The 25,736-nt window shown below is 34.5% G+C and overlaps 2 protein-coding genes across 12 annotated transcripts; one reads left to right on the top strand and one right to left on the bottom strand.

The window, feature by feature from the left end:
- The first annotated feature begins 1,562 nt into the window (after nt 1-1,562).
- LOC142609659 (uncharacterized) lies at nt 1,563-10,079 on the top strand. 6 transcript variants are annotated; one of them, XM_075781311.1, is made up of 11 exons: nt 1,572-1,796; nt 3,012-3,163; nt 4,318-4,499; nt 4,609-5,313; nt 5,417-5,494; nt 6,851-7,277; nt 7,365-7,564; nt 7,748-7,824; nt 8,253-8,354; nt 8,969-9,155; nt 9,683-10,079. In XM_075781311.1, the coding sequence occupies exons 2-11, from the start codon at nt 3,013-3,015 to the stop codon at nt 9,770-9,772; spliced, it is 2,199 nt and encodes a 732-aa protein (XP_075637426.1). In that variant the 5' UTR covers nt 1,572-1,796; nt 3,012; the 3' UTR covers nt 9,773-10,079. The 6 variants fall into 6 exon arrangements, 5 of the variants coding, with proteins under 5 accessions (XP_075637426.1, XP_075637427.1, XP_075637424.1 ...); XM_075781312.1 differs by having other exon boundaries at nt 3,005-3,163; nt 4,789-5,313; XM_075781309.1 differs by having other exon boundaries at nt 3,005-3,163.
- Nucleotides 10,080-10,497: 418 nt separating this feature from the next.
- Nucleotides 10,498-17,502, bottom strand: LOC142609385 (protein SIEL). Of its 6 annotated transcripts, none has more exons than XM_075780961.1 (10): nt 16,833-17,502; nt 16,219-16,296; nt 15,285-15,518; nt 14,572-14,763; nt 14,344-14,484; nt 14,166-14,255; nt 13,035-13,579; nt 11,808-12,537; nt 11,214-11,731; nt 10,498-11,080 (listed from the first exon to the last, which is right to left on the bottom strand). In XM_075780961.1, the coding sequence occupies exons 1-9, from the start codon at nt 17,460-17,462 to the stop codon at nt 11,666-11,668; spliced, it is 2,706 nt and encodes a 901-aa protein (XP_075637076.1). In that variant the 5' UTR covers nt 17,463-17,502; the 3' UTR covers nt 10,498-11,080; nt 11,214-11,665. The 6 variants fall into 6 exon arrangements, with proteins under 6 accessions (XP_075637076.1, XP_075637075.1, XP_075637073.1 ...); XM_075780960.1 differs by having other exon boundaries at nt 10,500-11,080; nt 11,214-12,035; nt 12,135-12,537; XM_075780957.1 differs by having other exon boundaries at nt 10,502-10,780; nt 10,878-11,080; nt 11,214-12,537.
- Nucleotides 17,503-25,736: the final 8,234 nt, after the last annotated feature.

Genomic DNA, 25,736 nt, shown 5'->3' with positions numbered 1-25,736 from the left:
TTGGTGTTGTTATTCTTCCTCTTCCTTTGTTTAGTTAAAGGCTTCAGCACCAAAAGTGAACCTTGCACTTACAACAACGGAAATATATGTAAACCAACATTGGCAAATGCCTTCTTTAGCACCATTTACACGCTTTCTTGGTGCTCTCACATCAGTATTTTCCTTTGGTATCGGTCATGACTACTCAGACAAGCTCGATGGGGATTATGGTTTGCTTAATAACAACACTTTATGAGATTAAGCGTGTGAGTGAGGGTGAACCATCCTTGAGGAGACAACTTATCTCAACTGTCTTGATGACTGCTGGCATCGCCATGGTCAGCTTCTTTGCTTTGCCATCAGAGTTTACTTTCTTTAATTTTGGGACTGACATGGTTGTAAAGAACAGGCATGCCTCTTCCCCTAAAAACAATCTATTTTCTCTCTTTTGGCAGAGTTGGTTTATTCCTCAGGATATTTTTGTCTCATTCATAAAATGATATGTGATTGCAGGCACCTTTTCTTCTGTGTGCAATTGGCTTGTGGGCTGGACTTGTTATTGGATACACTACAGAGTATTATACTAGCAATGCTTATAGGTGAGTTATCTTCTTCAGGTTACTAATGCTTAGACTTTCTTCTGGTCTTCTATATTGTAGCAAATGATCTAAACTTTACAATAATTTATGGGCATTAAATAAAAATATTAGTGCCATCATGTGGCTTGGAGCTATCTTCTTTTAACCCAGTATGTGACAATTGAAAAAGTCATGTATGTGTAGCTTTATTAATACAAACTTTATAAATAAGTCATGTGATTTATATAAATCATACATAATTACATATAAATAATTTTGTAAATCGTTATATAATGAGTTGGAAGAGTAACCTCAAGCTAGTTTAAAGCTAAACTTTATCCATATTAAATAGCAAAATTTCACCATTTTTTTTGGAATTTTCAAATTGTAAATTGTGACCACATACATTATATAGTTACAAATCATAGCAATTCATGTTTTCAATAAATCTCTATTGCGTGTATTCCAAGACAATGGTCTCAAAACACTTAAAGGGCGTTTGGTTTGTTGTAATGTGATGCACATTACGATGATGTGATATTAAAAATTTTGGTTTATTTTATTTTTTCTAATATTATCATAATTTAAAATTACAAAATATATTACATCATTTTAATCTCATCACCTTGCTAAATAATGTAATGTTGTATTCTTGTATTGAGATTACATTAACATAAGATTACAATATTATAATACTACGGTGTAATATAACATTACAACAAATTAAACATTACGACGAATTAAACACCGTTTAACTATTCTTTTGATGTGCGTCCGTGATCCTCTATCTCATACTCACCAAATAATGACAAGAAGGAAAGATTAGGACCTAGGTAAAGTTGTACATAATATTCTCCCAAAACTTCAGTATAAAAATAGTTGTTAAATAACAACAACTACCCCCACCATCTAGTAGACTAGTACTTTACAATTAATGGGTATTAACTATTAAATACTAACAAAACTTCCATTTTAGGTAATAAGGTAACCACATGACAATCTTTAAAAAAAGAAGAAAAAAAAAAAAAAGGAATCAGGAAGCGGGAGCAGCGTGTGTATATCGTTTGTGCAATTGTGTTGTCTGTGTTTCCACTTCGTCTTTAAGTTTCAAGTTTTAACAGCTATATATACAAGTCACTCTCGGTTATCATTTCGCGCTTTTAGCGTGACCTCTCTCTCACTCTCTCCGAAGCTTTTTTTCGTTTCCAAAAACAAACAAGCAAAACCTTCACTCTCACAGTACGTCTCTCTCTCTCTCTCTCTCTCTCAAAGTTTTCTTCCCTTCGCTTCGAAGTTTTTCCTGAACAAGAAAGATGAACAATGCTATGATATTTTTCATCTGAAATGGATTGGTTCTAATTGATGCGATCAACTTCGTTTAGTTTAGTTTCTGAAATTTCAATTTCTTTTCAGTATCGGAGTTTTATGGATTTCTAGGGTTTTGAACTGTTGGATTATGCGAATTACTGAATAATTTTAGTGCTAATTGTTTATCACTTGTTGAAATCTTTGTGATATGTCTCTGTGCGATTTCTGATTTCATAGCCATTTGGTACGTCTAGGGTTTAATCGCTCAGCATTAGATTTTTTATGCTATTTTTTTTTTATAGACTGTGTGGTTTTCTTATGAATGGTGTGTGTTTGTTTGTGTAGCATATTGAATATGTGTTACTAATTGTTAAAACACGATGATTCTTTGTTTGTTTGTGTTAATTTTAGTATCATTTTTTTTTTTTTTTTGTATTGTCTGAATGTCTGGTGGATGATATTTGAAAACAAGATTGGGATTATAGTATCCAGCACTGATATTTTATATGATATTTCCGAGTTATAGTCAAAATGTTGCTTATTTTTTATTTTGACAAAGGAGTTAGGCTTCAAGCTTATAATAAGCGGTCCTTTTAATAGATATGATAGGAGTTGAATCTTGAACCGATAATGTTCGTTCCATGATGGTTGCTTGTTATCTTCAAGCTAAGACACCAATTGTATATTTATTGCTTACATTAACTGCATGTCATATGTCTCAGGCTTGTGCCAATTAATTTGGACAAGTTACATGAAAAACTATCCAGTAATGAATTGTCTAAATTTAATTTTTGATGCTTATTAATGTGGTTTAATGACTTCTCAACTTCTGATTGAAAGAAAGCCAATGTGGTTGGATTAATGAATGTCTTTTCAACTCTTGTTCATTTATTAATCTATATCTATAGCTAACCCCAAAATTTTGGGAATAAGGCTTGGTTTTCGTTGTTGTTTTGTATCCTATGGTTTTTAGTCAATAATCCCACTGTCATCAATTAAATATGAGTAATGTAATAACCTGTAAATTTTGGAATAAGGTTTGGCAGTTGTTGTTTTGTCCCCTATGGCTGTATTAATCAGTAATCTCCATTTGTTATCTGAGTTTTTTATTTTATTTTATTTATATAGATTTGCTCTAGATTGCAGAATGGGTGCAGGGAGGAAAACACAAACATTTATTGTTAATGAAAATGCACCTTCTACAGCTATCAGAAATTTGAGGAAGAGTCACCTGGGTGGTGTCATATTTGGTTGCAAGAACAGTACCATGAAAGAATGCTTATTTAAACAACTCTTTGGTCAGTCATCTCATCTGCCTTTGCTGCATGTCCACCAACCTGATTTTGCATTTGCTTTTATTTTTGAGCTTTCAATTTTTGTTTTACAATGTGAAGCCTTTCTTAATAGGGACAACTAAACTTTATCCATATGTGGTTTTTGGCGGTTTCACCTTGCCTACCCATGGTTTAAAAAGTGGCATTTTATCCTACTAAGGTTCATTGTGTTATGCTTCTGCAACTTACCTCTGCCTAGTGGCCCCAACCTTTAAAAAAACAGAAAAAAATCTCAAAATAAACCACACAACTACCAGATCTGTCTCTCCCTCCATACTCTCGGAATGTTCACAAAAGCCCAAAATAGAGCCTTAATCAACACACCTTATACAATTAAGCAAAATAACACATGCAAGCACCATGGTTGAACCCATGACCAAAATTTCACAAAACCACCAATAATTAATGACAAAAACAGCATCAAACTGTGATAGATGCTCCCAAATTCTTATCTAAACACAGAATAATTTTATTTTTTATTTTTTGTCATTGGTAAGTTACACAAGAACTTGATGGGTCTTGAACCCACGACTTTACTCTCTACCTAGCTAGAAGGTTCTAGTTGAGCTTGACCTCAATGGCAATTGGCAAGTAAAACTTATAGATTGGGTGATAGAAGGCAATTCTAGCTTTAAAATTTCCCAAAACGGTCAAACCTAGTTTGGCTACAAAGACAATACCTGCGCGCGCCTGGGGGAGGGGGGTTGGACAATTTTATAATTTTCATTGAGTGGGATTTTGTATACAGGATCCGTGAGCCTAGAATTCTAGCGATGTCCAAATTTGTTTGTTTTGATGAGGTGATTGGATGAGAAGGTAATGTGATGAGTTGGGTTTTGGGTGGCAATGGGGATTTGGGTTTGGCAGTGGCAGAGTGAAGGTGTATGAGGGAGTTTTGGGAGTTTCTATTGTGAGCTCAGCTCTGACTAGGTCACAGCTTATTGCTTCCTGGTGGTGGCGGTGGCATGGACCATGATTTATAGAAAAGTGAAGCACATATTTTTTAAATTATGAGCTATAAATCTTCCTAATTTGTGAGTAATGTGGTTACTGATGATTTGTCATTTTACCCCTAGTTTTGGCTCTAATAATAATTAGATATGTTCTTCATTTGACAGGCTTACCAGCTCAACACTTTTCATATGTGAAGAATATTGATCCTGGCTTGCCACTGTTCCTATTCAACTACAGTGATAGAAAACTTCATGGAATCTTCGAGGCTGCTAGCAATGGCCAAATGAATATTAACCCCTATGGCTGGACCACTGATGGTTCAGAGAGGACACCATATCCTGCACAGGTATCATACGAAATTTTCTCATATATGGTCTAATTATTTTGAGTTATACTTTGGATTTGGCTGAAGATATGGGTCTAGTATTGATATTGCACTGCATTTTACTTAAAAGGTTCAGATTCGTGTCCGCCTACGGTGCCAACCACTACTTGAAAATCAGTTTAAACCAATAATTTCTGACAACTATTACTCTCAGAACCATTTCTGGTTTGAGCTAGATCATGCTCAAGCAAGTAAGCTCATGTCATTATTATCATCTTTAGTGGTTGCTCCAACTGCTTCTGTACCACAGAATACTGCAAAGTGGAAAACTATTTTTCAAGCACTTCCCCCAAATGACGCTGGAGAGGAAGGTGAAGGGTTTAAGCCACTTTCTTTGGAAACTGAGCATACGAATTACTCAAGTCGGAAATCAGATTCTACAGTTGTTGCTGCTTCGTTTGATGGAAATTACCAGCCATTGGGAGCTCGCTTGGACTCAAAGCTAATTAAACAAGATGAGAAAGACATTATATTCATGAAATTGAAAGAATTGTCACTTCAGCCAGTGAGCTCTAGCTCAAATGGCACCTCCTTCCCCTGTAATAGTCAGGTGGAGGGTCAAGTCATAGGTTCAAGACCCAATGGTTCAGTGTGTGACTTACCAATTGAAAGAAAAGAATTGGCTGTTCCAATGTCAGGTATTGTAGACGATACTGCTGTTCTGAATGGTATTCAGTTGGAGGACAAAGGTTTTCAAGTGGAACCAACAGGTGTAGAAGAGAAGAATGAAGAGTGTCGTCATTCATCATCTGAGGATCAGTCGATCATAGCTCAGGTATTTGAGTATGTCAATTGTCCACATTCTATAACTTCTATTCATGGCATCTTAGTCTGGTTTTGTTTACCACCGTTTCATATATTCTTGTGTTTATACATAGTTGATTCAAGAGGTGCAAGAACTAAAGGCCTTTAGAGCAGAACAAATTCAGAAGACGAGTATTTTGGAGCAGAAGCTGGTACTTCCTTGCCATATTCTTAATTTTAAAATTTTCCATTTTCTTTGATTGTTTTTAGCCCTTATCTTGGATGTTTAAATGAGTAAAATGAAAAACAAGCATTGAGGGTTTGTTTGATCAGCCCATGGGAATTTAGTGGCTCAATCTTATTCTGATTGGCATTTTAAGGAACTTGTATGTGGCCATTTGAGAACTGCTGTTGTCAGTCAAAGTGATGTTATGACTTCTGTTCAAACTTCTCATGATTGTTTCTGTTTCTAGTTTATTATATTTTTGTTGTTGATGACTGCTTTTTTGGTAATTAGAGTGATAGAGTTCTCTATGAAGTTATATAAAATAATGGTTCTTTTTAATTTCCATGGGATGTTCAAATGCATGTTAAATATTTTTTTTTGATGTTTCCCTGGCTACCTTGATGTATATGGATGGTACCATTTGAATTTTTCTTCTATGATGGCTTTACAAGAAGTTGCAACAGAGATTCTTTTATAATAAGGAGTTTATAAATAATATAAACAAAAAATCTCAAGAGTTCATAAAAATTTAGGTAGAAGGATATCAGAAAAGTCAGCTTGAGAATTGCTAGGAGCTTGGTAATGAAGAGAGGTTTTGCTGGATTTGTGTGGGAATTACTGTGTTTTTTTTTTTTTTTTTTTTTTGTCTAAGGGGTTGAGTTTTAACAATCTGGGTTGTTTTCTGGTTTTAGTTCGATCTGTTCTTGTCAGTTGTTGAGTGTTTGTATCCTGTTTATGGTGAGTTCTTTTTTTTTCTTTTTCTTTTTTTTCTTTTTTTTGTACCAGGCATTTGTTGTATACAATAATTTTGACTCATAATAGGAACAAAAAATGTCAGACAAATGGGAAAGTGAGAACTTAAATAGATTCTGCAAAATATTAGGATATTTTTATAGATGCTTCTGCAAGGTTGAATGAATTTAATAAACCATGTATAGATAACACTCGTACCAGCGTGAAGAAAAGCATAGTAAAAATTGGCTATAAATGGTTGATTGTGCAGTTAAATAAAATTTAGGCCCTTGAACATAGAAGAAGCTTTGAGGAGCTATTAAAAATAAAATGTTCTTCTGGAAATCTTTAATTTGGCAGAGGATGTACATGTTAACATAATTGTCAACAGAGTCTCATAGATCAAAACCCAGTTATTATAAGTGCTGAGTAATGTACAGTTCATTTTTCTAGACTTTTTGTTTCAAATTAAACTAGTCCATATGCCAGAAGTTTTGAGCTTATGCTATGACTCTTTTCTTGAAACTTGATACTGCACATATATATTTTCCCCCCTATCTTGCTTCTCTTCGTAGATGAACACCTTTTACAATGGTTAATGGTTATTCAGATGGAGGCTGAAATGGAAATTCAGCAGTTGAAAGATTGTTGTATGATGATGTTGGAACCTGTGTCCAATCCTTCTGTGGCACTTGTAAATGAGACAGCTAGTGAGGTGATTGATGAGCTCCATTTGGATCATAATGAGTCAGCTAGTGAGGTGATTGATGAGCTGCATTTGGATCAGAATGAGTCAGTTAATGAGGTTATTGATGAGCTCCATTTGGATCATAATGAGTCAGTATTTCTAGCAGGAGGATATGATGGTAAATCATGGTTGTCAGCATTAGATTCATATTTTCCTTCTCATGATGTGATCAAATCTCTTAAGCCAATGAGCTGTGCCCGTTCATATTTTTCGGCTGCACGGTTGAATAATGATCTTTACGTATTTGGAGGTGGTTCAGGTCAAGACGGTTCTGAGTGGTATGACACAGGTGTGAGCTCAGACTGAGTCTTTTAAACTGTTTTTCTTACTGGAATTTAAATTTTTGCTAACATGTTTTTATTATCTTTCTGTGAAGTTGAGTCATACAGCCTAGCAAATGATCAGTGGACCTCACGCCCTTCACTGAATCAGAAAAAGGGAAGTTTAGCTGGAGCTACTATAGATAACAAAATATTTGCCATTGGTGGGGGGAACAATGTGGAATGCTTTTCAAATGTTGAAATGCTTGATTTAGACATTGGAAGATGGATCACAACACGGTCAATGCTACAAAAGGTATTATAGATTGCTTAGCTTACTTGTTTTTCAGTCACTTGTGTTGCTTAGATCAAAGCCTCATTCTTATTTTTATGTGTTTCTTTCCCTTAAGGTACATCCTTTTTTTTTTTCTCAAAAAATTATTTATGTTTGTGCAAACTTATCAACACTTTTTCATCGCATGTGCTTTCATTTTTCCAGCGCTTCGCTGTTGGTGCAGTGGAACTGAACGGCGCTCTTTATGCTACTGGTGGTTATGATGGGAAGGATTACTTGATGTAAGATGTCACTGGTTTGCTGACCAAACTGCTTACTACTTTGAAATCACGGCTGCATGTAGGAATGATCTTTTCTTTGGTTCAGTTTCTATCTAAACCTGTATGTTCACATCTACATGTATGAACTTAGAGATATATTCATAAGAACATATCTATATGTTTTTCCCAGAACAACACTTGTGGGTGCACATCCCTCACACACATGTTACCTATCAAAAAAAAATGTAGGCAGAATGCACTCGAGAAAAAAGGAGGCATGCACACACAAACACACTCACAAACCAAATGAGACATAATAGTTTGAGAAGGTTTCAATACATTAAAGAGAGAATAAAACAAAAGATCAATTGCATCTGAAATCTTTTCCTTTTTTATTTTTACATGTACATTCTGTATCAAAGGTTCATTGAAATTTTCTACTGACTCAGGTCTGCTGAAAGATTTGACCCTAGAGAACACTCTTGGACCAAAATTGCGAGTATGAAGACAAAGAGGGGCAGCCATTCCCTGGTGGTTTTGAATGAAAAGTTGTAAGTTTTTTTTTTTTTTTTTAATTATTTTATTTTAACCCTATCAATGGCCTCTCACATAGGTGTCCAAAGAAATGCATGCTTGTGTACTAGATTAGATATGAATATTGGATACAACTCATTCTGTCCAACATTAGCTGTCTGGGAAGCTATACGTATTAATTTTCAGTTGATGAATTCATATTACTAAGTTTGCTACTACCCTTTTAAACATTTTTTTTTTTAATGATAGGAAATTTCACATAGAAAACAAGAAATAAATAGTTTAACATTTATCCGATATGGAGAGCTACACTAATGCCAAGTTGCGAAATAATTTCCATGCATCAGAGATACCTAATTCCAGTTTGATGTGCTGATAATGATTCAGGACAACTCTGGAAAGATCCACCAATCACTTTTGCAAAAGAATTTAATGTCACTTTGAGTGTATTGTGAAATTATGGTCTTCAAGCACACGTTAAATCACATTCAATTGGATTATGATATTTTAATCACAGCACATTTATGTCTTCACCATAACCGCCTTCTTTTACACACGTTCAATTGGATTTTGATATTTTAATCTCAGCACATTTATGTTTTAACTATAACCGCCTTCTGTTTTTTCCCAGATATGCTCTTGGTGGATTTGATGGAAGTAGAATGGTTTCAAGTGTTGAAATATTTGATCCCCGTCTTGGGTCATGGATGAGTGGGGAACCAATGAAAAATCCTAGGGGATATTTTGCTGCTGGTGTCATCAACGAATCTATCTTTGTAATGGGAGGGATTAAATTTGGCCAAAACATTCTTGAGACGGTAAGTCACATTTTCCTATGGTTTCCCTCGTGCTCTATTTTTTATTTTAAAGATCAAATTACAGATACCACTCATGTGATATATCATTAAAATATGGAACTACTTTATGCATTATTTGACACTTACCTCCCATATGGTTAGCTACAGCTAGGATGATGTGACAAGTGTCAACATCACGTATTGAAAAAGAGTTTTAAGTGAAAAGGAAAAGAAAAGGAAAAAAAATAATTCTACGTTTAAGTTGTGTGAATACACAAACCCCGAATAAGGATTGAAGTAGAAAGTTAAGAGGGGGAACTAGAAATATTTTTATATAATTCTTTTTTCAACAGATAATGTTAGCACTTACCACATTATCAATTTTAGTTAAAGTTTATGAAAATGCCTCGAGGGAACTAATAAGCATCATAAAATATAGCACAAATTAACTTCATGTTTTAAGGGTGTACCACATGGTGTTATACTTACCCTTTTTCTTTTTTTAAATCTCATCAATATTCTGCTGAGTTTCAATTGCAATACGACAGGTTGAAACCTACAAGGATGGTCAGGATTGGCAGGAAACTCAGACAAGGTCCATTGGGAAAAGGTGCTTCCTGTCAGCTATTGTTCTATAATAATCATATATATGAAAGTGATTAAGATCCCGTGTAATACCTAAGGTATTGAACTAGTGCAATTTACCCTATCCGGGTGCAATACCTAGGGCACTTTCACGGTATTGATACTATTCATTTTTATAGAACGATAAGTTGATTGAGTGATGGGCCTGATGGCCATTAAGATAGGCACTTTATAGAATCGTCTCAGCCATTTTGTTTTTGTGTAAGGCCACGGGATGAATGGACATACGTCAGAAAATATTCTAGCTTTAGCGTGAATATCATATCTTAGTAAATATAGCATAGTCATCAACTTTTGTTATTTCCAAGTGTTTTTCATTTTTATTTCCTACCAAATCTTTATATTAAGAAACACTGTCAATTTGATATTCGAGTATATCATTATGCGACCATGAGTACAGCGGTCAGCTGTGAATATCTAGACTTTAGATATCCCAGCATGAATGCAGTTAGGTGTGATGACATCGGCTCTAAGAAGCTCTAACAGCGATTTACAGCAGGCTTCAGTAATCAGTAATTCAGTATACACTTTTTGGGTAGGTTTTAGTAGACAAAGGACACGCAGGGAAGCGCAAATGGATTATCAATGTGTGGCTTATCTGTGCCAAAGATCAAACATAATATACCAAAAAAAGACCAAAATAAAAAAATTGTTAAGAGGCATAAACCATGATTAGGACTGGACATTCCCATATACATACGTATATATATATAGAGAGAGAGAGAGAGATGGAGTGGTCCTTTTCCTTAGTTTTAACCCTTCTCATATTGATCATCATCTTTTCCCAATTATTTAATTCATGGCTATAGTGACAAATTATAACTAGAGTAACATCACTTTCATATTCATTTAGCTGGTTTAATTTTTTACAAAATCTCCTAAACAATGCTAAACAAGATGTGAAGAGGATGCCGCAATGCAAAGAGTGCCTTAATAATTTACAACATCAGGAAGAAGGGTATTTTCGAGTTGAGTAGACTATATCCCACTCCTGTTTTCCCCTTCAAAACCAAGTGCATATAAACTTAAATAACGATTAAATTATCAATACGAATTAAAAAAAAAGGGGGAGAAAACATTTGAAGGGCCAAAACTTACCACTGCACAATACAAAAGCACTGATCCAGAAGATTCCAACGCTTTCATATTCAACAACAATGCAAAGGCAGGCATCTTTAAGAGGACCAGATATTAAATAGGATTTTCAGAACAAAGTCAGAGGAACAAGCACTTCTTCCATCATCTTCTTAAAAGACATCAGCCCATACTTCATACTTGACATACCATGTGAATTTCCACAGCTGAAAATATATGAATATTTCACCATTTTAGGCTTTAGAATGCACAAACCTAGCAAACAAGTAATAACAGTTATGCAGATTGAGGAAACAAGGTATTCAAATAAAAGATTTAAACTTTAGGGTTGAAACATACATTTATGATAAATGCTTCCATGGCATCAAACTTCAATGACATGGCCAAGCAAACAACTTGAAAGAGGGGAGAGGTAATAAGAAGTGATTCTTGATATAAAATTGGAGGTTTATGCATAAATGAGCTGGCTCCTCTATCTTCAGCTTTCTTACAAACATCAACCATTCTCCAGTACTTGAAAATCAATGACTCATCTCCAGTTAAGAATAAGCCTAACCTTATTCCATATAAAGCTGGTCTAGACATTTTAGCAAGATGAATATCTTTCTCAGGCCTTCCAGATGAGTGAAATGATCATAAGGTCTACCGTCATTTGATCCATTGATTCTTAGATAGCAGATGGCTTTAGATTGAGAGAGAATAATGTTTTAATTGCCATGGCATGATAAAACTAACCATTCAGTGTTCACTGATCATGGAGAGATGAACTTCCTTTTCTTGACAAAGATATGTTAACTCACGTTCTGGACCCCCGTATTTTTTGACAGACAAAACATCCTCAAACAAGCATTCCACACCTATACAGACCCTCAACGTGAAAGAAATTGCATTGGGGGTTTTGTAAAAGGGCACAACATAAGTGAATTTCCTTACCTTGTCACTGCTTCCATAGAGGTTCAAATCCAAAAAGACAAACTGAGTTGACTCATCATCCATACTCATTTTCAGCCACAATTTATTCTCATTTGATGTATTATGAAGAGTAATGTCACATGGTATACCAACGGGTAGTCGTGAAACAAAAGGAAGAGGATTTTCAGAGTCATTATCAGGAATAGTCAGTTCAGCCTTTATCTGATCTAGTCTTCCGCAAAGCACAAACTGTGAAAGGGAGAAATGTTTAAGCAATTCCTTGAACATAAATAAATTGCAGGAAGCTTCACTACTAGACGTTTCATTTAGGCAGAGCAATTTTCCAACCTCACTAATGAAAATGGTTGGTTCAATAGTTGCTGATTTGAGGATGGATTCAACACGTGACACTGTAGTAGATAGCTTTTTCAAAGTAGCAAAATGGCAGCAGATTTCAACTTTACACAACCTGAGAGTACAGGTCAGAAGTACCAGCTCCAAGATTTGCAACTCCTGTTCCTTAGACAACCCAGTAAACCTACTTCTCAGTTCTCTAAGCCTCATGTCTAGTTTTCCCAATACAAGGTCCAGTTCTCCCAATCCAGAAGAACAGAGCTTTTTTGCAGGCAAGAAGTGTTCCCATACCTTCGCAAGCTGCTTAATTACCTGGAGATACTGTAATGTAAATGCTACAGCACCAATAGTCCCAACTGAGTCAGAGGTGAATGTTGCCAATTCTTCCTTGAAATTCCTGCATTAAAGGGTGGGAAAAAGGATATTATATTGTAAAGTTGTAAACAAATCTGGCAATCAAGGACATGCATAGGAAAAGGAGCATGATATCAAACATTTTAAATTTTTTGGCCATTCAAAATTGAGATATCAAAATTTTTTAAAATCAAATCCACATACATATCAGAAGGCTAATCATGCAAGACCCACTTTAAGAAGACAGATGTCACTCAATCCCATAAACCAGCCAATGTCTCTTTCTTAATTAAGCACCCTAAGCTTAGGGCAATATAACGGATTGATCTACATCTAAAGCTGAGAATCTCCCATGTCTCCCCACACAGACTTAAAATGATATACAGCTAAAAATACAGAAGGCTAAGCAAAATTTTAAAAGCAGGGTTTGAGACTTAGAGGCCATATATAAAGCACTACCCCATGCAAGAAGACAAACATGTTAACGCCCCTATGTATAACCAGAAAACATTTCAACAGAAAGAAATACAATATTACAACCTCAGAGTCCTTAGTACTTCATTGGTGAACCCTGAATGTATTGATGACCAAATATCTTTGACCTTTGCAAGGATAAGATTTATGGGCTTCATTACTTCATCATGAACCTCGACCTGGGATCCTCCCAATGGAGCTGCTAATTCCAATGGCTCCCTCATTGTCCAAGACTGAAGTTCGGAAGCCCCATCTTTTTCTTGCTGCAATGATGTCCTAGTAGAACCATTGATCTCATTGCTAGAGTCATTTGGAATCTCAATATTAGCTACAGGTAAGCATGGCTCCCCCCTTCTGATGTTTAACTCTGTGGCAGAGAATGTTGTTGATATACTGCATTGAGACAAGTAAGCCAAAAGGGCATTTTGATCCATAATATCAGTTAAAGCACGAGAGATCCTTCCTAGCAATGTAACAGCATAAGAAAATATTCTAGGTGGGATACTGCAAAAATGCTCTCCATGTGAGAGTGGAGCTGAAATGGCCAGAACTAGTAATGCAGCCACCCTTGTGCTGTCAAAGCCCAACTTACCTTCAGAAGCTTGGTCTATCTGAAGTAAAAGGAAAGACGGATTATGATTAAAAAATCAATAAATTTATCTCATAGATACCAAAGTCTGCAGCTGAGCTAAAAAGGGGTTTACCCCCAAAAAAAGACACATTTGAGAAATTCAAACCATTGATGATTAGAAACAAACTTGAAAACAGAAATGATAATAAAAAGAATGCGAGATCAAACTAGAAAGATTTGAACTGTGATTCTAGGCTTACTTCCATTGCTGTTTAATGCCATCTTTATCTAACTTAATTTTTCATATTTTACTAAAACAAATAATGGAATATGTTGTATTCCACACTTCAAACCCAATAAGACATAATAATGACCTGACTGAGAGGACTTTTCAGTAGTACTCAGCATGGAAAAGTATAACATGATAAAAATTGCTGTGTTTTTTTAAAATACTTTGCCAGAAAATGATTAAGTTTTTAGTTCAGACACCTGCTCTCCCCACTCACCCACCACCACCCCCCCCCCCCCAAAAAAATAATAATAAAATAAAACCCCACTTGGGGCACAGATGGTCATGAATATCTAGATAAAAAATTCAGCAGAAGAAGATTCAAAACAATGCTAACCTCCTCCGAAGCTTCATTGATAGTGGAGACAACAAACTTCCCATGATTACAACCAGTGTGAAACAAAACAGAGAATATGTCAGCTTCATCCTGTGAAGAAGTGATATGAATCAGTCCAGAGATAACAGAAAAGGGAATGGGGAAAAAATGGAAATTTGACAAGTCCAGCAAAGCAAACCTGCGGATGTTTTTCCAAATTTTCAATGAGGCTATCAAAAGATAATCTAAACAATTCTATATTTGGCAGCTTCACCAGTTTAAGTATTCTCCTAGTAGCAGATCTTATGAGCGTATTACTGTCCAGTAGAGTGCCAAGAAACTGCAACACATTATACACATGATCAGAATAGTATATGAGTATAATTGGAAATCTAATCAGGGATGTCGTGAAGGATCAGAAATTCACCATGTGCATGTGCGTTCCTTGCACCTTTAGATGGCCATAGGTTGCCATATGCAGCATAGTTTCCAATGCTTCTAACCGGACAAACATTGAATCATCATTTAGTACATCCATTAACAAGTTTAATGCTTCACCAGCAAACTCAGCAGAGATGATGGTAAGTGTGCGCAAGGAATGACAGACAGACTTTCTAACCTTCAGATTTAGCACAAACAGCAGCATAACAAAAGAAAACTCATAAGAGAAAGTGGATCTAATCCATATAGAACAGAAAATTTAAACAAGATCTCTATGCTTGGGCCAGAAAACTATTGACACATATCACAAGTTTCCTAAAGTAATATATCTGGAAATCATCTCATAATTTCAAAAGTAATGTATCTAAAAAACAGATATATTCTCCCCCACTATCTACCTTAAAAAAAGATATATTCATATGGTGAGAATAATTGCACAAAATGTAAAAAGAAGAATCCAACCCAATCAGAGAGCACATTGGCAACAAAATCAATTTATTATAAAAACACACACACATGACAACGGTGTCACAAATCATAATAGCATGGCAAGTGGCCACAAAAGCATCTATAGAAGGAAGATAGGGTCTGAGGTTATGTTGATTTAAAAATAAAAAAGATGCCCCTATATTAACACCACATCCACAGTTCTACATAATAGAAAGAGTAGAGTGCAACAACTCAGGCAACAAAAGTTACCTCATAGAATTCATCCTCAAGCCCATGCACCAAAACTCCAGCTACATTGGATGCCAATATTTCAAATTGTTCAGCAGGGCACTGCCCAAGGGATCTCTTTTCCTTTGTGATCGCTAGGACTCTCTTAGATAAGGTTTGCAAAAGAATATCCTCAGATACCACATTTATCTTCCCAAGGGCATTAAAAGCTTCAACCCGAACCTCCATGCTCATATCTCGTCCCATAGAACAGAGCTGCGAGCATAAACAATGAATAGGATATCATGGTAAGAACTCCACAGAATGCTTCAATAATTGGACAAAAGTACACTCACATTGAGACAAAATGACAGGAAGGGGATGTCCTATCATTCACCCGTAGAAGGTAAGGGTGCAATATATTTCCGTGAAGATCTCCTAGATAAAATTTGACTCAATCAGATTAGTGCAACTATCAAAATTGCAAGGGTGTGGATAGTTATTAAGAAATCTAAGAAAGAAGAGACAGAAAGAGCATCTATCATACAATACAGTTAAACTCCTGAGATGCCTAAGACAAAACTCAAGCACCTATGCTATAAAACGGGATCAGGTTACACAAGCACCATGGACAGTTCCTTCCTGTCTACCTGCCTCAACACAAGTAGACTTTGTTTCTTCAAACTTTTACAAGGTTACTTGATGGAAACAAAAGCTGGAATTGCAAATTGATCTATTTTGAGAAAACCAAATTAGCAAACCATTAAGTCCAATTTGTTTAAGATGCAACAATAAAACTACTGCAGCACAATGAACAAAGACAGTTAAGTAATCCCACAAAACATAATTACTTACAACAAAGTTACATAAGCATTCACACGTTGATCCATCAGGAACAATAACACGATCAAATGTATTGCATTAGCAGAAACGCGCAACATAATATAAATTATACGACAAAATTTTTTATCAATACCTTGACAAATAAGTCATCTGACCAGTACAGTTTTGTCTCTGGGTTGGATGCTACAAGTATCAGACCCCAAGCACTGACCTGGATCAACAAAGTAGAAAAACTCCATTAGCATTAAACTCATCCACAAGTCTAACATATTACAATATAAAAAACCAACCATTTCACCAATCCCATTCAACAAATAACATATAAGCCCTTGCGCTCTAGTTCTCATTGGTTAAACTCAAAAGAATACTGCTTCCTTTTCCCTATAATATGAGCTAATGAACCAAAAATTTCAACTAGTTCACCATATACAAAATCCTAAATAATCTCAGTGTAACTCAAATAGTACCCAAGCATTAACTGTTATAGATAAAACATTAATACATTGTAAATTTCAATCAATTTGTACAACTCCAAAATGTGCCATAACAATAGTTCAAATTGAGAGCATTTTTAATTAGTAATATCAAAATGCCTATTCAAAGACCATAACTTTCTCAAATTTCATTGAACGCAAAACCAACTCACATTTCAAGCAAAAAAAAAAAAAAATCAGTATACACATATATTAATGAAGAAATTGAACAAAAAAATCAAAACATAAGAGTATTCAGTGACTAATATCTCACCGCACGAATCGCAGCCGATCTCACTTGATCTTCCATATCACCGAGAAGCTCAATTGCACGGCAATAACAACCGTTGATCATACTGCGATCTTCGATCATACCGGACTGGCTCACACCGACGAGTCCATCCAGAGCGATTTTCCTCACGTAAGGGTACGGATCCTTTGTAAACCCTAGAAACAGAGTAAGCAACACATACGGACTAATTCTGAACCTCTCTGCATTTCTGAGAAGCCAGGATCGTACGGACACTGAGGGACCGAAGCAGAGGGAAACGAATAACCGATCGTCGAGCTCGTCTATGGCGGAAGACAGTGTTGGCTCGGTGTTTGATATTGAGGCGAGCGCGTCGAGTGACTCCGCGGCGAGGCGAGTCGACTCGGAGGAGAGGAGCGAGTGGGAGCGGACCGAGTCGAAGACGAGGTGCGAGAGGTTGGAGTGGCGGGAAGCGAGTTCGGAGAGGAGGTTGAGAACGAGTGAGTCGGGAGTGAGTTGGAGAGAGCGAGTTAGGGTTTCGAAGATGGAGGAGATTTTGGATTGAGGAGTGGAGGGGTTGAGGATGAGGGATCTGAAGGAAGCTAGGGTTTGAGGAGAGAGAGATTCAGACGAGCTCGGTACGAGTTCTTCCATTGAGATTTGAGAGAGAGAGAGAGAGAGAGGCTATGGAGTTTTGGTTTGAAAATTGAAACTGAAACTGAAATAGGTTACTGTTTGGTAGAGTTTAAGCGCGAACAATAGTCACAAATAAAACAGCTATGCTACAAGTCGTTTAGTGAGTAGCTTGCTCACTTGAGTAATGGTAAGTTTAGGACAACAAAATGCAAATTTTATGGTCTGTTTAGGATCCACTTATTTTGTTAAAATTGAAAACTTTTTACTAAAAGTACTGTACATAAAGATAAAAATTAGCTGAAATAGTACAGAGAAACTCATGAATAGTACCAAAAATTTTTAAGTTGGATAGTAAAATAAGTTGGATTTTTAAGCTGGAGCTAAACGCACACTTATTGGGAAAAGATTTACAAAATTGACGCGTGAACTTGTGTGATTGATATCTCATTAATTTGCATTTCAAAACTAACAGGTCGTTTGTAAATTTTAATTGCCCCTAACATTAGTCAAAGCCAACTTATTTTACTATTCAGCTTATTTTTGCTACTATTCATGGGTCCTACTGTACTTTTTGGTATTTTTTATGAGCCTCACTGTACTGTTTCAACTAACTTTTACCTTTATCTATAGTAATTTCAGTAATAAGTTTTCAATTTCAGCAAAATAAGCAATATCCAAACACACCCTAAATGTATTTGCCTCTAGATTTTTTAGGGTACTTTACTAATAAATTTCTTTAATCCTAAAAATTCTCTTATGATTTAAAAGTCTAGATTTTACCATATCAGCATTCCACTAATAATACTCTTAAAATAATATAATAATGTTACAAACAAAACAATTAATATTATTATTAGTAGAATACTTACATGGTAAAATTTAGACAATTAAATCATTAAAGAATAGTTAAGATTTAAGGAAATCTATTTAGTAGAGTACCTTAGGAAATCTAGAGGATATGAATCCAACTTATTTCGGCTTTTATTTGAACTAGTTGTTAATATGAGCTATGCACAAGAATTCTCATATGCGCTATAAATAAATAACATTTTTTCCCTATTCAAAAATATTGGAAATCCAAAAAGTGTTATGAATGTATACAATTTTTATTACAAGGTAAATGGATACAAATGTTATGACTAAATAGATCAAAATGGACTAAAATAAAACAAATGGAACAAAGTGGACTACAATAGAGTAAATGGACTAAAGTGGACTGAATTAGATCTAAGTTGACCGAAATTGACAGAATTGGACCAAATGGACCGAAATGGATGGAAGTGGACTGAACAGACTTAAACAATCCAAATTATATGTGACTCAACAAAAGTATAGCAAAAATCATACTAATGATGATGTACAAAAGTATAGCAACAATAATACTAATGATGAAGTGCTTATAGTAATAATAGCACTTTCAATATTACTAATGATGTTGCTTAAAGCCATAAACCGTGTGAACATCACCAAGGCAAATGAACAATGCACTGTTTATGTAAACAGTAACCAAAATATATATTTTTTATTATTTTTTGTTTTTTGTTTTAAGCAGTATCCAAACTCACACTAAATCAATTAAAGCGAAACACTAATACAAGATTTGACAGGTTGAGTGCGACTTAGACTAATTTAGTACCTCGAGCGTGCAGTTTAATAATACTAAAAGCAAGATTCACGACATGTAATCAAACTCATGAGTAATATAACTGACAAAATTATGAAGTGTAATTAATTAAGCAGGAAAAGTAACCCAGACAATCGTAGAGTAGCAAAAAAGTCAATATTTAAATCCAACATACAACAAAATGATAAAAGTAAGGTGAAACTACAGTTGTAGACAATTTGAGGATGATAGTATCTAGAGAATGGGGACATGACTTTGAGTGATGCATGCTTATGGGGTTTGATAATTGATTAGTACAATTCTCATGCTACAAGCAGGAGTTACTTCAAACATGATCCTACTATGACTGAAAACAAAGGCTTTTGGTAATGCTCTTAATTATTTAGGTGAAGAAGATGATAAGATGGGTTTTGAAAATGAAAAACTGGATAGTTATAAGGGCAGGATGAGATGATCCTTAAGCTCAAATGCCTCTCCCATTTATACTAGTGAAAAAGCTTACTCTACTGGAATGGAAGTTAACTTGAGTGAACCCAAGACAATGCAACTTCTTACATAGACCAACTAGTTAGCATGGTGAATGTCTGTTTGTCACTAGCTTTTTCATTTAATATTTAGTTAATTTTGTGGGTAAATTACAATTTACAGTTTGGCCAAAACTTAAGTTGCTTACCTGTTATTTGAAATTTGATATTTTATCCACTTGAGGTTAACTTAATTAAAGTTTCATAACCCACTTCTGCTAAAAATATGGCTAAATATGTAATTTTACTCAACTTTTATATTTCTCCTCCAAAAACACAAAAAAAAAACACAAAAATACAAAATCAAATAAGATAAAAAAAAAAATTCAGCGAAATACTTGCATAATGAGATTTCAAGTCACAGATAGGCTACATTTTGGTCAAACCTCAAGTGGGTAAAGTTAGGGGTGGCAATTCGTATTTACGTGTCAGGTTCGTGTCATGTTGAGTCATGAGTATTAGACTACATGAGTCAATCCTAACTCAAGATATTTATTAAACGGGTCAGGATTCCTCAACCCTAACACAACTCATTTATTAAACGAGTCAATCATGTTGACCTGTTTATCAGATTTTATCAAAATAAATAATAATAATAATTATTATTATAATAATAATAATAATTTTAGTATTAAACAAATTGAAATGAATTATTTAAAACCAAATAAATAAATATTTTAATATAAAATTTAGAACTAAAAAGTAACTACATCACAAATAATAATTCAAAATTAAAGCATATCTCAATATTACATATAATGAATCATATATGTCAAAGAAAATAAACCACAACAATTAATAAGTTTATATACCTAGGGTTTGAAGGGTATATTGGTAAAATGTCATTTAATTAAATGGGTCAAACGGGTTCCATGTGATAGACACTAACCCAACCTATTTATTAAACGGATCAGCCGTATCAACCGGAATATGACACGAATCCATTAAGCCTCAACCCATAACTTACTAATTTTGTGTCGTGTGAGTTAATGGGTCATGTCCAATTTTGCCACCCCTAGGTAAAGTGTCAAATTTCAAACCTCAAGTAGGCAATTTAAATTTTAGTCAAACCATAAGTAAGTTGTAATTTACCCTTATTTTGTTTATGTACAATTTTTTAAACTTTACAATTTTTAAGTTATATATATATATATATATATTTGGGTGAGAAGAAGTGCAAGTATACTTTACTCTTCAAAATTGTTGGGAAGAAGGACTATTGCTAATTACGGTAGTTGGAAAGCAGCTTTAGCATTAAAATAAAGCGATGCTCTTTAGAGGGATTAGGGGAGGATTGAGCATTAAAACCCGATTAAAGTACTAAAAGGTGGAGTAAACTAACAGAAGATTATGGAAAGCACGAATCACATGCTGAGCGGCGGGTTCCACATCCTCAAAACCTGCCTCCTATCGAACAAATATTGTGTTGCATCACTGTCATGTTGTTGCCGAACTCAAATTCATGTTCTCATTCCCACCAACCCACTTTCCTACAGTCACTCCAAATCAAGAATCCAGAAGGACCAGAACTTTTATGGGACATGATTCTCGCCCAATTAATCCTTTAACTTTTAGTTAAAAATGCAATGAGGTGGTATTTATTTAATTTTTAAATATCACATATCTTACGGCTAAATAAAAACTCAAGAAAATTTGAGGATTCAATTTGGGGGAAGGATAGTTCCAATAAGACCATATTGGTTGGTGGCCACAAATGCGTGTTGATTTGTTTGGGAGCATAATAGACGATGTTAGAAAGAGTCAATAAACTATTGCTTTTAAGCATTTTATGCTTAGGACGTATTGTTATTTTGAAAGAGTCACTACATTTGTTGGAATATGGAATCCCAACAATGTGCAGTGAAGTTTATTGATTTGATGTCATACATAGTCATCCATTAGTTTCATTGGGCATGAATCCCCAATCCCGTGTATTGAACTAGTGATGTCCATTCCTTTTTTTTTAAAATCTTAAACTCACACACACACACGCACCATAAACCTTAAACTGCATGCCAACAGTTAGTTACGCGGAGCGACACACACACGCACCCGATGTGGAACAACGCCTAATGATTTTTTCAATAAACCTTAAACTCACACGCCACAACCACAACCACAACCACAACCAAAATCACTGGGTGTTGTCCCACATCAGGTGCATGTGTGTGTTTCTTGCCGTATAACTCACTCTACGCTAGTGATGTTCATTCATTCAAAAGAGTTTGTGCTTAATTGGAAAATCCTAGCACAAAAGTAAAAAATAAAGACAAAAATTAATAAAGCCCCACACAAGGAAAGACAAATGTGAGAAGGACAATTGATAAGATTCCGTGTTTGGCTGGCTGAATTTTAAGGAAAATGGAAAGAGGGAGAGAAAAAAGTGGAAAAAATATGATAATTTAGTTAGGAGAGAAAGTGAGAGAGAAAACTAATGGGCCTAAGCATTTTATCCTTGAACCCACCAAAATATAATCTCCCTAAAACTGGAAGAAAAATGGAGTGAAAACATAGGACTTCTAGTGTGAACAAATTTTTCACGTGCAATGATCATGTCAGTTTCTTTTTGGCTTTTCTTCCTATTTTTTCTTCTTCTTCTTCTATTTTTTTCAAAATTGTCCCCCTTGCAACCTGGACTTATATGGCTCTTGTCACTTTCCTTTGTCCCTTGGGCAACAATCTTCTTTTTTTTTTTTTTGGTGTTCATCTTCTTCTTTTTTTCATCCTTTTATTTTCCCTAATTTGCCCTAATTTGTTTTGATTTCCTGTACTTAAAAAAAAAAAAACAATGAAGTGTCATACATGCACAATTTTTTAATAAAAAAATTAATGTGTATTTTTTTATTATAAATCTAATAGGGTTATATGAGTAAATTTATACAAACTTTATTTTCTATCCAATTTTTTTTCTTCTCAGCCAAACACAAATAGAAGAAACTAAAATCTAGTCTTGCCCTACCTTCGAGTTAGGTTATTCTGCCCTGTTCCTGTCCCACTTATTCATCACATCGGGGAAGATATTATTCCTATCCCATTTGGAACGGTTGGGCTTAGACCTCCCCACGGTATAAGGAAAAGCCATCCATATTCCATAATCATAATGTCAATTGGTTAATTGCTTAAATAATATGCCAAGGGCCAAATTTAAATAATAATCCATTGGATAATTATTATATCTTGTAAACTTTTTTTTCCTTCGTGATTGATGTCCTGAAATGGATAGTGTATGTTTTATTATGAAAAATTAAGGTTAAAATTAATTTACTCCATCTAAATCCAAGGTTACTTTTTTCTCAAAAAAAAAATCTGAGGTTACTTATCTCTCAAAAAAAAAAATCTGAGGTTACTTTTAAACCGGTTCTCATATTTTAAAGATTAGAATTTACTCATTCAACTATTATAATTATGTCGATGTATTCCTTTTATCCAAGTCCATAACGTTTTTGTTGTTAACTTACCTAAGCACAATATTGTTGTTTTTATTATTTTTCGTTTGAAATGAAATTGTTCTTCTTCTTTATTTTGCGGTTTAACAACAAAATTATGACTGATTATTGACATGGACACATTGATATATCTGTAATATTCATTGGTGTAAATTGCAAGCTTTCACAGTGAATAGACTTATTTAAAAACGACCATAATCTTAACGTGTAAAATAATATTTTTTCCAAAATTTGTTTCAATTTTTCATGAATCCAAGGTGTATATGGTGCAACATTAGTTGAAATCTCATTTTATTAAATAAGAAAGAATATAAACAATTTTTAAAAATGTAACACTATGTACCTATTCATATTTATTAATAGCAACATTTTTATAATAATATTATTTTTTCCGGCTAAAAAAAGGGGTAAAAATTCTCTATACGCTAATAAATCATGCCTAATACTATGTTTGAATGTTAGGAGAAGAATGGGGAGTATAGTAGAGGGAGGGAGAGTAATTCAATTACCTTATTTGGATGTTTTTTAAGGAAGGAAGGGAAGGGATTTGGAGGGATTTGAACTACTTCTAACCCCTCATTTTTAATTCTCCCAAATTGAAGAGATTTGGAGGGAGAGTGGAGCATAAAAATGCTTGACCAAATGAATTACCAAATTTATCCTTACTATATTAACAAAATTACAAATGAAAAGACTAATTATTCCTTTGCCCCTTAATTTTAAAAACATCCAAACAAAGTAGAGGATAACCATTCTCCTCTATTCTCTTCTCCACTATTCTCCTTCCCTCTACTCTCCTCTCTCTCTCAAAACTTCCAAACATAACGTAAAAGATAATGAGGGTTCATTGGGTATTCCTCAAGAGATTATGAGGCTCGGATGGGTTTTGCTTGCCTTGCACATATCCTAATTATTATTATTTTTTACATATTTTATTTATCATCCCCTTAATTGCTTCTTTTTTTTCCCCCTTCTCTTTTGCAATTTCATGAATGTCCTTCCCCTTTCACTTTCATTTATACTTACATTAATGTTAAAGTCGCCTCCTTAAGAATATAAAAATACTTCAAACTTGTCTTGCCCCCATCGTACCTAGGGCAAGTTTTCCCTACCTTGAAGTGGGAATAAGATCCTCCACATTTCAAGCACTGTCTATTTCATCAATTTCATAGTTATGGTTTTTTTTTTTTTTTTTTTTTTTGGATTTAACAGTATACAGACAGACTATCACGTCATTTGAAAATTTTAAATAATATAGTTGTGTGTAACTATGAATACTTTCAAATGTGTAAAATTAAATTTAAACTATGAAATTGAACCATTTCAAATAGAGAAGATCCTTTTCATCTTTATAGGAAATTGGATTGAGATGGAAGCCCCTAATTGCCCCTACCTTACTCCTTTACCATCTTTGTTTTAAGAAAAAAAAAACGTATGGAATTAGGTGAGGAAAGAAAACATAAAACAATTTTTCATATTTCCTTTTTACTTTTTTTTAAGAAAAAAAGGGGAGGGGAAAAATAAACATGAAGTATGGTATTAGGTGAGGAAAAGAAAACACAAATCAATCTTTCGTTTTCCCTTTTGTTCACACATTGAGCATTCGTAACACATTTGAGCCTTTGAGGTGAATGTGGAAGCAGGTCCAGAAGGAAGTCCCTGTCAGACAACTGGTGGAGGGTGGGTCAGGCATAAGAAGATGGGAACAGCCATTGTTGTCGTAAATTTCCAATCAAATTGAGAGATGGCTAACCTGAAGTGGTGGGTATAATATTGCTTCTGCAGTAGTGGGGAAGCAACTAAATTATTAGGTCGATTTTTTTAAAAAAAAAATTTGCTAAAGTATGATGGGTTTTTAAATGCACAGAAAATGACATCGACCATTGGACATCCTTTTTCCTATTAATTAAAAAGGATTCGAACTCCTTTTAATGATCCAATAAACATTAATTGTTTTAGCATTTTTTTATATAAAATAGAAATTTTACATTAGCCTAATCTTTTAATCTAAGTGTTTATGTGTGTGATGTTCCCTCTCGGAGACTTAAACCTCGACTCTTACCCCTACAACCCGCAAATACTTATATTTATAAATTGACCACTGCACAAAGAGTGCAATGTGATATTATTTTAACATTGAAATAATGAAATGTAAAAGTTGTGTAGAGTGAGGCAGATTGATGGACTTTGTCTACCATTAAGCCACTAAATATAGCCCCATAGAGCAAATCAAACCACCTCCACCTACTTTACTTATGTTTATATTCAAAATTATACTTGAGCCCTTTTTCATAACCACAAAATTATATTTGACATTTTTGTGAAGGTATTTTTTTTAGAAAGGGGTTTGAATTCTAGATATTTTCATTAAAAGCATTAGAAAGTATCAACCAATTAAGTTATATTATAAGACTCTTGGGGTAAAAAAAATTTATTTATTGAATTGAATGATGTCAAACTCGCATGTTGATGTTGTTGCTAAAGCACATTCTCATTCTCTAAAAAGGGAAAGAATCAAAGAACTAAAAACACATCGGACAAGAACGTTAAACAAGTGAATTGGACAGAATTTCCATCAATAAACAACCAAGAACTTACATTCAAAGAACATGAAAAGTTGGGCATTTTTGCACCTTTGTACATCTCTTTGTCATGCTGATTTTTTTACCTAACCAACTTCTTTAAAATAGATTACACA

Source organism: Castanea sativa, chromosome 9 (genome assembly GCF_040712315.1).
Source record: "Castanea sativa cultivar Marrone di Chiusa Pesio chromosome 9, ASM4071231v1".
Classification (NCBI taxonomy): domain Eukaryota; kingdom Viridiplantae; phylum Streptophyta; class Magnoliopsida; order Fagales; family Fagaceae; genus Castanea; species Castanea sativa.
The sequence above is the reverse complement of the archived record's forward strand: the minus strand, read 5'-3'. Positions and strand labels throughout refer to the sequence as shown.